The 12,183-nt window shown below is 38.2% G+C and overlaps 2 protein-coding genes across 5 annotated transcripts in view; both read right to left on the reverse strand.

Moving 5' to 3' along the window:
• LOC107712018 (carboxypeptidase Z-like) overlaps positions 1-7,381 on the reverse strand; it is a 10,384-nt gene extending 3,003 nt beyond the window's left edge. Inside the window, exons 1-8 of one of the 4 annotated variants that reach the window (XM_016517141.1) lie at positions 7,199-7,381; positions 6,397-6,426; positions 4,585-4,959; positions 4,083-4,298; positions 3,142-3,338; positions 1,359-1,520; positions 934-1,095; positions 719-854 (exon numbers count right to left, since the gene is read on the reverse strand). In XM_016517141.1, the coding sequence (XP_016372627.1) occupies positions 719-854; positions 934-1,095; positions 1,359-1,520; positions 3,142-3,338; positions 4,083-4,298; positions 4,585-4,959; positions 6,397-6,426; positions 7,199-7,340 (1,420 nt within the window). In that variant the 5' untranslated portion in view covers positions 7,341-7,381. Of the gene's footprint in view, positions 1-718; positions 855-933; positions 1,096-1,352; positions 1,521-3,102; positions 3,339-4,082; positions 4,299-4,584; positions 4,960-6,396; positions 6,427-7,198 lie in introns of all 4 variants that reach the window. The other 3 variants (XM_016517140.1, XM_016517139.1, XM_016517138.1) reach the window with 3 other exon arrangements.
• A 2,168-nt stretch (positions 7,382-9,549) lies between these two features.
• Positions 9,550-11,944, reverse strand: LOC107712019 (G-protein coupled receptor 26-like). Its single transcript, XM_016517142.1, has 3 exons — positions 10,951-11,944; positions 10,745-10,858; positions 9,550-10,054 (listed from the first exon to the last, which is right to left on the reverse strand). Exons 1-3 carry the CDS (start codon positions 11,619-11,621, stop codon positions 9,793-9,795), a joined length of 1,047 nt encoding a protein of 348 aa, XP_016372628.1. The 5' UTR covers positions 11,622-11,944; the 3' UTR covers positions 9,550-9,792.
• Between the last annotated feature and the right edge of the window lie 239 nt (positions 11,945-12,183).

A 12,183-nucleotide genomic window follows, 5' to 3' on the forward strand; every position in this document is an offset into this window, starting at 1 on the left:
CAAATTAGAAAACATTATTATAAGCTGACCGTTGTGAATCGGGCTAAAGTAAGGCGATAGTTTCGAACACTGGCTGGTTATGTACTTGCTCAAATATTGATTTCGGATCATTTTTAACCAAAAAAAAGTTACGGACTGCAGCTTTAATTAGGCCTCAAATGCACCATGATCAACATCAGGGTCGTCCTTAGGGGGGTGCAACTGGTGCGGTCGCACCGGGCCCCGCGCTTGAGGGGGCCCCGTGGCGAATGGACCGGAACGCGGATCATGAACGGACAGAGGGGGGCCCCGCTCCCTACCTCGCACCGGGCCCCGTTCTAATTGTCATACCATTCGAATTTCATATCAAGACATTCTTTTAACCCAAAAAGCAAATTATGCTCCCTTCGAACAGGTTGTCTTTAAAATACAAATCTTGTGTTATCCCAGGCTATCTGTAATCAGAAGCACATTTAAAACTGGAATATAATTTAATTTCATTTACATGTGTTTCGTGATTCATAAACACATAATACTTTAATCAGGGTCGTCCTTAGGGGGGTGCAACTGGTGCGGTCGCACCGGGCCCCGCGCTTGAGGGGGCCCCGTGGCGAATGGACCGGAACGCGGATCATGAACGGACAGAGGGGGGCCCCGCTCCCTACCTCGCACCGGGCCCCGCGTCAGCTAAGGACGGCCCTGATCAACATGGTCTTCTTTCTTTAACAAAAGTGTTTACCTCCAGCAAAGCTATACCACTGTGCTCCATTGGTTATCCCTCCTTTATTGGCAAATGAGGCTCCACATCTCTCTGTGTCATTGTTGGACATAGTGGCATGGGCATCTGCATACGTCCTAGCCAACTGCCTAAAAATCTACACACACCAAATGACTCACAAAATGAAGTAAGTGCAAAAGAATTAAGTGCTGGTGGAGGAACATTCATTTACTCACTTGTTCATCTGGTGTGGGGGAGTACATCCTATCTTCTTGTGGGTGTCTAGAGAGGTCAAAAGGGTATGAGATGACCAGTTCTCCACCATGAAGACTGGCAGATATAACGAAAGGAAAGGATCTTATCCACTTCATTACAGCATAGGTCTCTGGTGCAACTACCTGGAAAAAATGTGTGAGTTATGAATAAAATAAGTAAACACGTAATTATATGTAAAAAAAAAAAAAAAAAAGATGTCCAAAATTTCGAAGTTTCTCTATGCTTTCCTCTAAATCATATTCTATTTGATTTTTCATTCCAGAGTAACATGGGTTTTCCGAATTTCCAAAGGTTATTCAGATATTCACACAGAACATGAATCGAGTGTATTTTTTGTTGCACAGCTGTATGTTTGATAGAAATGGCTGTGCATTCCTACTTCTACCTTATTTAACCAATAAGACTCTGGGATTGGGATGTGGTCACTACGGAAATGTCTGAAGCGACGGCGATTGTAGAAGATGGAGGTGAGTTCAGGGAAGTTGCGGTTCAGATCGAGATTCTGTGCATTGGCCCGACCGCTGGTCCACCCGTTGTACTCATGACCCTAAACGTAACAAATCTCATCAGTCAAAAACCATGGACAAATTTGAACAGGGTTTCAAAAAGAGTCACTAAATATTTAAAGGTATAGCTCACCCAAGCATGAAAATTCTGTCATCATTTACTCACCCCCATGTCATTCCAAACTTGTATGGCTCTTCAGTGCAATGTAAAGGAAGATATTTTTGAAGAATGTTGGTAAGCAAGCAATTTTAGTTCCCACTGACTTCCATCATATGGGCAAAACCACCATGGAAGTCAAAGGGCAAAATTAAGAAAGAAATGCATACAGGTTTGGAACAACATGTGGGTGAGTAAATGATGACAGAACTTTCAATTTTGAGTACATACAAATTACTCTTTTGTAAGTCGCATGTAAAATAGGGCTGTCAAAAAAAAATCGAATTTCGAATATTCGTCGAATTTAAAATAAAAAGGCATTTGTGCGTTAAGGAGGCAGCCTTATCAGTGGCGCACGAGATGCGATGACGATGTAGGTGTCATTGCATTATAATGTTTTTGTTAACCTATCCAGTTGAAGCCACTAGATGCGGCGCTGCTGCGTTGTTCATTAAAAATATAGAGGAAAAAGAGAACATCAATGCGGAGAAGAGAATGATGCGCCCTCTTGTGGCCTCAGGAGAGAAGCCAAAAGCTTTTCTTCACCCTAACTGAAATTATGCATTTTAAATTCGAATATAATTCGAATTTTGATCATATTTAAGTACAAAATTCGAATTAATTTTTTCAGCCATTTTGACAGCCCTAATGTAAAACATTTGCTACACATCAAGTTTAACACATTGGATGGATCAGAAAGTCAAAATGAAGTCAAACATTAAGAAAGAATGTCAAAAAGAGGGCAAGTGTTAAAAGACTACAGATTGTAAATGAAAATAAATCAATAAAAAGACAGAAAACATCAGAACCAGGCAAAGTTATGTCTGTTAGTGGTAAATGAATGGACCAACACGGTTTTATCCTCTTATTTAAGATTCAATTCATTTTTATGTTATCTAATCTAACATAATTTGGTGGGATTCTTTTCATATTTTATAAATAAACAAACAATTGTTACTAATTATAAAAATATAAAAGATTATTTAAATTTTATTGATTAAATAAACTGTCTTACAATTGTTTCCAACACAACCCATTATATTCTTCAACATCACCCGTGGTGATCAGTATACATTTTAGAGGATTTAGATTAATCTACTATTAGTTTTGCAAGATAATGTTACTGCTGTGTTATATGACAACGAAAATGCGGACAATTGTCTATTAGAGTGGTTAGTCAAGGCCTCCCTCTACCAGTTGTCTTTTTCAGTTCATAGCTGTATCACTGGGCCAATTGTACCTTTTTATGCTTGTTTTGTTATGGTTTTTATATCATAGGCAGTTAAAAAAAACTGTCTCAACAATGAAACAATTGTTCCACAGTAGCAAGGGCTGTGGTTTGCCTGACATGGACTTCCTCCGAGGTCTGACCTGTTCCGGAGGACACTCTCTGGTGCAGGGAGCTTGGTATGGTCAGTCAGCCGACAAACAGACAGGCAGACAGACTCAGACAACAAAATATTTACTTCCTGGTAGATGTTTTCGGGGTCGTTCCTATCGGCTACCTCAGAAGCGGCAATCTCATAGCCGTCAGGATTCATGGAGGGTAGGATATGGATGCGTGTGGTGTTGATGATGGTCTGAATTCGCTCATTGCCCAGCAGATACTCAGAACACAGATACTGAGCCAGGTAAATCAGCAGCTGCCGGCCGAGAACCTCGTTTCCATGCATGTTCCCAATTAATTTAATCTCTGGCTCCACTAGAGGGCAGCGAAGAGACAAATGCTGAATTTAGAACAGTTTATTACACTTACTGGTGTGTATGGCAGAAATAACAAGAAAAGTATGCTATATGACATTACAAGTTAAAACTAAGGAGGTCAAATAGGTGTTTTTCACAGTTCTTTTGTAAAAACTAGGATTAAAATATACACTACCATTCAAAGGTTTATTGTCAGTCTTTTTTTAAAGGGTTTTCTTACCAAGACTGCATATATAATTTAATAATAATTGAATAATTAATTTGTAATTTAATTTAATAATTTAATTAATTAATATCTGATCAAAAACAGTAAACTGTAATATTGCTGAATATTATTACAATCTTCGAGTTTTCTGTGTTCATATATTCTAAAATATAATGTATTCCTGTGATGGCAAAGCTGAATTTTCTCTTCACTGTCATGCTATCCTTCAGAAATTATTCGAATATTCTGATTTGCTTCTCAAGAAACATTTCCTATTATTATGAATGTTGAAAACGGTTGTGATGCTTAATATTTTTGTGTAAACATTATACATTACATTTTTTCAGTATTCTTTGATTAACAGAAAGTTCAAAAGGCATTTCTTTGAAATAGAAATAATTTGTAACATTATACATGTCTTTTCTTTCACTTTTCATCAATTTAATGCATCCTTGCTGAATAAAAGTATTAATTTTGTTACATCAAAAATCTTACTAACCCCAAACTTTTTCTAACAATAATGTTCCTCATACTCACATAGCTCATGTTGTCCAGGGTTATCGGAGAATTCAATAGCCAGCAAGTCTTTTCCTTCCACACTGCGTCCAATGCTATACGTTTGTGAGATATGAGAGCATTTTGATGCTGTCTTCTTCAGGATGCTGTACATCTGAGAGTTGGTGTGGTAAGTGAACTGAATGATAGTGAAAATACCACCATCAGATATGTTGGCAAAGGCCACTTCCTGCTTTTCTGAGGGGAGAAAAGTATGTGAAAACGTTATAGATTTTAAGTGTCATTTAATCCATATCCCTGAAGATAATAAAACATCATGAAGTTATGAAAGTCAACCTATTTAACATCTTCACAACTCTTACGATGATCTGCATTTAGGTGATTTTTATGTGAATCTCATTAAATAAATATGTAATAATTAATAATTAAATAATACTTTTGAAGTATAAATTAAGCATTTAAGCCTATTAGTTAATAATTAATATTAACTCTAATTTTACTTTAATTTCTTCACAACTCTTACCTCTTAACTCTGACAATGGGTCATAACAGCCCTCCTCATCGCCAACAAAGAATCGGTCGCAGTCCAGAAAGTAAGGCCATGCCATTTGGATGGCCTCAAAGGCATGAATACAGCTCTTTTTCACCATTTCACACGAGCTGCGGCACGGCTTCATTAGCTTGTTGTCTTGACAACGAGGAGCCAACACTGAGCAGCCCAACAGACGGATGTCTGGAGAACACTCTCCATTCAGCAGGCCGTGGATCACGCTCAAGAGCAGGTACTCTGCACCCATCTCTAAATCCTGCCGTGAACGATGGCCCACGATGTTGGGGAATGTGGTATGGCTGTAGGGCACATCCTGACAGTAACCAAGCACCATCTCCATACACTGCGCTAGGGACGGGAGAGAAAGAAATGCATTTAGAAAGAATGTGTCACAGACAGTGTGGTCTAGCATTACTTTAATTTAATATGGAAACTGTAATAGTCAAAGTTTATTATATCTGCTCCCAGTTCCTGGACTGGAACATTTTGTGGAATGTCATCTGCAGTGCAGTGGAATGTTTTAATACAAATTTTTGAAGGGAGGGCCTCACGTATCAAATATATGAATTATATTAGTTTCAAAAAATAAATGCACAAACGCTTCACCTATTCAGCCTGTTTGTAACAGTTTAGTAATAAATGCAGTACCTCCTTACAATAACAGTATGTGACACTCATAATGAGTATTGCTTGTTTGAAGCAATAGTTTGCCAAAAAAAAAAAAAAAGCTGAAAATTTACCCTCAGGCCATCCAAGATGTAGATGAGTTTGTTGTTTCATAAGAACAGATTTAAATAAATGTAGCATTACATTACTTGCTCACCAATGGATCCTCTGCAGTGAATGGGTGCCATCATAATCCACATGACTCCAATCCATCAATTAACATCTTGTAAAGCGAAAAGTGGTGTGTTTTTAAGAAACAAATGCATCAAGACTTTTTTTAAATTTCAAACCATTGCTTTCAGCTAAAATATGATCGGTCCTCTATCTATAAAATTGCTTTCTTCAGTAAAAAAAAATGTGCACATATCAAGCACTGTTTACAAGCGAAAACAGTCCAAAATGGTTCTAAACAAATATATTGGTGGATTTTGATGTGAGAGGACAACAAGGGATGGACTTTTTCACTGGAGGAAGCATTATTATGGATTATGGACTCATATTTTGGCCAGAAGTAACAGTTCAAAATGCCTTAATAATGTACGTATTTGTTTGTTACAAACACAGCTTTTTGCTTCACAAGACTGGTGGACTGGAGTAATGTGGATTACTGTAATGTTTTTATCAGCTGCTTGGACTCTCATTCTGATGGCACCCATTCACTGCAGAGGATCCAATGATGAGCAAGTGATGTAATGATACATTTCTCCAAATCTGTTCCAACAAACTCATCTACATCTTGGCCTGACGGTAGTAAATTTTCATATTTGAGTGAACTATTCCTTTACTGTATCACATTAATTAATTTGGCCCTTTTAAAGTAATGATAGACTGTACCTTTATATATGCTATCTCAAATCTTTCATTAATTTAGCCTAAGGTCTTTGAGAATATATCATGTCTTTCCCTTTCTACAGTGATGTATAGACAAGTCCCATCTTGCAGTGATGTTTGGTATTCAGAGTTCCTTTCTCCCCCATACCTTACAGGCTAGAGCTGTGAAACACTAGATGTTTTTGCAGTCTAAATTTTAGAAAACCAAGCAACAAGATATAACAATTGCATATTTGGTAGTCCGTAATCTGGCCCAGTATGCACAGCAGAATAAAAAGAAAAACTTACGCCTCTCTTCTGCAGGTGTTCTGCATCTTCCTAAAAAAAATACAAATAAATAAATTATTCACAGAGGATGTTTTGAAACCGTTGCAGACTCTGGTGTCTGGAGGCTAGATGGCAGTAGAGTACACAGTGGAAAGAAAGCCATCTTTCTGCTCGAATATTGCATGACAATTTCAAATCATCACACACTTGGTGCATACATTTGTAAACAAGCAAAACATTTTTTGACCTCTGAGCATTTATATTGCCAATCAAACGTTTATACACACTCACTCATTCTTTATTAAACTATTTACATATTTTACATGAACAGTGTTTTTTTTTTTTTTTTGCCAATATTAATATTTAAAACAAATATTTTTGCTTTTTAGTAGCCTAAAGCAACGACCCGTTGCCTAGATTACATTTCTGGGCATTCAACCAACCACCTTCATAAGGTGCATCTTGGGATGCTTTCTAAACAGTAGGCTATTTAAAAGTGCTGTGAACTTTTTCGAGTAAAAGAAAATATACTGATATATGAGTAAAATCATATATTAATAATATTGTTTGCAGCATGTAATAATAATAATAATAATAATAGCAACAACAATAATAATTCATATTCGTCGAAATTTTAGGCATATAACTTTTAAGCATTTAAACATAAGACACAGGTTTAAAAAATGTATTTAAGATCAGGAGAAACCTATTTTAACAGAGCGTTCAAGACTTTGACTAAGTAGTGAAGCTATATTGTAAACCTCTGAGCATTAGTTAACTGTAGCCTACTAAAGTTGGTGCAACACTGAATGAATAACGTTACCTATTGCTGCTTCTTCCGGAGTACATCTTCTTGGGACGCTCCAGCATGTCGCCAGTGAGCTTAAAAGTATTAAAACCGTGAGCATTTTGTTGTCCATAAACTGAATGATGTGGCAGTCGCTACGACGTACAAAGTTGATCATCTTCCGAAAAGTCCCGCTACCCCCATCGCTTAAAGCAGAGACTGCACGAGCAGCGCTGCCAAATGATCAAATTACAGCAAAACGTTTCTCCGCGGTAGGCGGCCGCTCTTCTGCTGTGTCTGGGACCCACTGTAATTACAGTCCTTTAGAAAAGCCTGACTTCACATTTACCCCCTTTGTGGCATAGATTTAGTTCAAAACCCCTGAGGGTTTTTTAATGTGAATTTCTTGTCATCTTCAAGAACTCCCAGTCTCCCAGTGTGAGGTAAATTCCCTTGCCTGGATGGTTTTCAGAAAGGCCTGTGTCCGCCTGGCTATATAAAGCCCCACAGATCTTCACTGTTTCAGACCAAAATCTATGTAGCAGCCTATGAGACATGGGAACTTAACACAATATGCAAAAAGCAGTAAGTTATTTGAATAATAATCCACTCATTATTCACTTGGGCTGTTATAAAGCTGATAAATGGAGCAGAATTGGCTCTTTTAAGTTTAAATTCTAGGACAAGAAGTTGTTCCTTTTGGTTTCAGTTGTATAGATTTTCTTGTTTGTTGTTAGTATGTCAGGTCAAAGAACACAGTGGACAAAGGGCAATGCCGTGGATGTCTGGAAATGTGTTTACACACATTTCTTTATGACTTTATCTTTATAAAATTCCAAACATACACTGTAAAAAAAACTAACCTAAACTGTATGAATGACTGATTCAAGCTGACTGTATTTCAATCGTGACAACTCTCTGAAGATTTTAGCATGGTAATGGATATGACAATGTTAATGTATTTGGCCTTGGGGGAATAGATCTGCTACGCTGCTGCTGCTGCTGCTGGTTGGTATTGGTGTAGTTGGTAGATTATTGCTTGACAATGTTAATGTATGTATTTGGGGGGGAATAGATCTGCTACGCTGCTGCTGCTGCTGCTGTTGGTTATTGCTGTAGTTGTAGATTATTGCTGCTGCTGCAAGCAAGTACAGGAACTTGCTACTGCCAATGCATACAGCGATACAGTGCTGTGAGTATTTAAGATATACTGCTGCCGCATATAAAGCATATAAAATAACCCGTAGCAGATCTATACAGGTGGAGCTGGGGAAGGTGGAGTCTGAAAGCGTGCTGCAAAATGCTCAAGTGGATGCTAACCAGCCATTTAAATGTAAAGCAGTTAGCTCATTGGCTGCATAAGCAACATGAACCAATCAGCTTGTGCCAAGTCGTTTAACGCTGTGAATATCATCATCAGTTACATTAAAAACCCATCAGCCTGCACCGTCTAGAGTTTCATGAAAGAACGTGGCATTTGGTTACACCAACTTGTAGAAAAAACTCTTTAACTGCATTTTAGTGTTAAAAAGCCGTGCACTTCAGTATGTCTTGGTATGATTGATGTTTCATAATATTTCTTTCACATCATGTGACTGTCAACTGTAATTTACTTCTAAAAGACATATAACTTCTACAAGATAAATGACTGTTGCAACCAGAGTTTGCCAAATGGCAATTCGATGAGGTCAACAGATGAAAAGAATACAGAATCAAACAGAAACAGAATTTTTAAACTATAGGGCTAAATATCACCTTTCGGCATTACAACTCCTTGCCAAGACAACACTGGAGTGTCTTTAGGACAAGTTTTAATGACCCTGCGTGTCGAGCCAATGGCTGCACTTGGCAGAATAAAGTTCTTAATATGTAATTTTTTTAATGACATGAGCGTTGTAGGTTTGTCTTCATGCTATTTAATGTACTTTTATGGTTTGTGTGTGTGTGTGGTCCTGCTATTCCTCAGGCTACAGGGACCAAGTGTCCCCACAAGGATAGTAAATATCAGTATTTTTTTTTTTTGTCTCCATGAGAAAAACAGTTTAAAAGTCATATAGAGTTAAGTTTTTTGAAAATCTAAAAATGCAGAAAGTTTTCTGTGAGGGGTAAGTTTAGGGGTAGAGTTAGTGGAAGTGTCCCCCTCAAAATAAAAAAAAAAGTGCGTTCTGGACAGAATGGGCACTTTAGTACTGAATCAACCTACAGTAAATACATTAATTCACAACAAAACTAAATGTTATGGGATTAATCAGGTAGAATTAGCTCTTTAAAGTAAGTGAAGGTCATCACTTCTTACAATGATAAATACCTATACAATTCTTACTCTTCTCCTATAATTTTATTTCAGAATGTACAATATAATACACATTACAGTATGTTGTGAATAAAGAGTCATACATTTATAGCAGATGAGTGTGCAAAACTTCATGGTCTGAACTCAATAAAAGAAAATCCAGTGATTGTCAAACATTTTGACCTACCATGGTTTTAACAGACAGAAATGTTACAGTGTACACACCATTATTTCAGAAATTATAGGCAGTTTGGTGTGGCATTTAGCCACTGACTAACCAGCCCAATGCTGAGCACATATTTTTGAGGGTGTCAGTTGTCAGCCTTTTTCACCTGCTCTAGTGACAGTTATCCTCCATCAGCTTGTTAACCCTTTGTGAGTAGCATTCATTTTCCAGGTCTGAGGGACTGCTGTGACCAGAAAGTGTGTATAAGTTCCGTCCCAAAATCCTGTTGCAAATTCCAAAAAGGGCCTTCTTATATTGTTGCCGTAAGAGAGAGTAGACGAAAGGGTCAGATGCAGCTTTGCTGTACACCAAGCACTTGCTCATGATCCCCCAATAACGGGCGATTTTTACTGAAGGAGCCAGTTCAGTCAGTCTAGGACAAAAGAATCATCTATATTAATAAAGAAACATTTAATATGGCACTGTATTGGAGGAATTGAACATTTATGACCATGTTGTAAACAAATGACAATAAATTGGTGTTTTCTAGCACCTAGTATAGTAGTCGGATTAATACAGAGGTTTATTTAAAAATCATTATATAACAGGGCCTTCTTGCAACAAAGTGTATTTTTTAATAACAAGGTTCAATAGCTTTATTGTATCCAGTGCTTTAATGTATGTAAATATACATACATTGGTCTTCAAAAATAAACCCACTCTTGAGAAATATTCACTGGGTTAAAAAATGTGACAACTAGCCCCAGTCTCTTTTGTACTATTATACAGTGCACTTACTATTGCGATTGAAGTACTGTCATATCTGTTTACATATGGAGAGTATGTGTAAATTATTACATATTATTAATTATTATGTATTATTATTACTCAGAGAAATATTCCCTCTAGTAGAAAAATGTGACAACTAGCCCCGGTCTTCCCAGTACTATTAGGCCTATGCATATAAAAACATACTATTGTTATTTAAATCATATCTGTTCTCATAAATCATAATAACTGTTCTCACTGCATCATGCTTAAAATCATTTGCAAAATGTTTACAATTATTTGTATTATTTTATCTCCTTCCATTCTACTAAAATGTATTGTCATAATGCAATACCGTGTTATGACATAGGGGGCGAAGCACAGGACGAACGACCCGATGAAAATGCAGATTTTCTTAGTGGCCCTCTGTCTCCTTTTCTTCTGCTCCAGTAAGCACCGTTGTTTTACACTAAAAAGTTTCAAAGAACACGTCACGAATACACATACTTATAATATGTACTACAATGTTGTAATCGTTGCTATGTAATGTTTTAAATGTACCTCGGATGAATGTCGACAAGTAGTAAAATTGTCTGCACCGTTATGACATCTATCCTCTTACAATGGAAGCGCGCCACTTGTAGCACTTTCAGGTAGGCAAAGCATAGGATGAAAAGCGAGAAGGCGAAGGTACACGCGTGGAAGACCGCGGTGAACACCACGAAGTGACCGCGGCTCTCAGCATCTTCTCTCAGGTGCACGGTGCAAGACGCGTACGCGGGACTGTAATCGACCCAGGAAAGCAGGAGAGTAGTGAGCGAGAATGCGAGCGAGTGAAGCCAGGCATAGCTGACCATTAGCGCGGCATTCTTGAGTCTCATTTTGCTGGGATAAGTCAAAGGAAAAACCACGGCTATCCAGCGGTCTATGCTGAGAGCTGCCATGCTCAACATCGTGTTGGCTGTCAGAAAAGTATCCATAAAGCTCACTGTATAACAAAAGTGGTCGCCGAAAGGCTTTTGGTGTTTTACGACCCCAAGCAGAGTAGAAGGCATGTTGAGAACAGCGATGAGGATGTTGCAGAATGAGAGGTTCATGATGAAGATCGCTGGCACCTGTGCACGAACTTGTGCGCTGCAGGTGAAACATAGTAACACCAGCAAGTTGGCCACCAGTGACACCACTGCAATCACAACGATGAGTAATTCTAGAAATATATCCAATAAGTTCATGACTCTGTCCAAAGTCAATAGCAGCTGATTTGTTGCGAGTTTTTGTCCGTGATCTCCCTTTGGGTCCTCGGTGGCTCATCTTTGCTGCTTTCCATTCTGCTCTGGTAAAAAATGACGGCCGTTAACTGTCGGTCATTGTCGACGAGTGCTGTCCAGTGTGCTGAAGAGATCTTTGATTTGATTATCGTCGCATCATCACCTTTAATTGAACTGTCGTCCACATCGACGGAGTTAATATTTGTATGGTTTAAATTAGGCACCGTAATGCAAAACGTTCGACAGTAAGGTGTGAGCGCGCAGTTCGGAGCGCGTGCTCATGCGCATTGAATTCTTCTTCTCTGAGCGCTCCGGGCTCACGTGCAGCCAGTTTATTACATGTGACGCTTGCTTGACAAATTACAGTTTGGCCAGTGGGAGAGATTGTTGATGGAAGATATGAATTCTTTTAAGCCCAAGGAAGTTGCAAAAAAGTGCAAGAATTCATGTTACCAAGTACCTTTTGCACTCTGTGACATTTAAAAATGAATATCCCAGAGGCTTGATTACATACACAATAGCGAGA

This window comes from Sinocyclocheilus rhinocerous, unplaced genomic scaffold (assembly GCF_001515625.1).
Source record: "Sinocyclocheilus rhinocerous isolate Xijiao unplaced genomic scaffold, SAMN03320098_v1.1 scaffold658, whole genome shotgun sequence".
NCBI lineage: Eukaryota > Metazoa > Chordata > Actinopteri > Cypriniformes > Cyprinidae > Sinocyclocheilus > Sinocyclocheilus rhinocerous.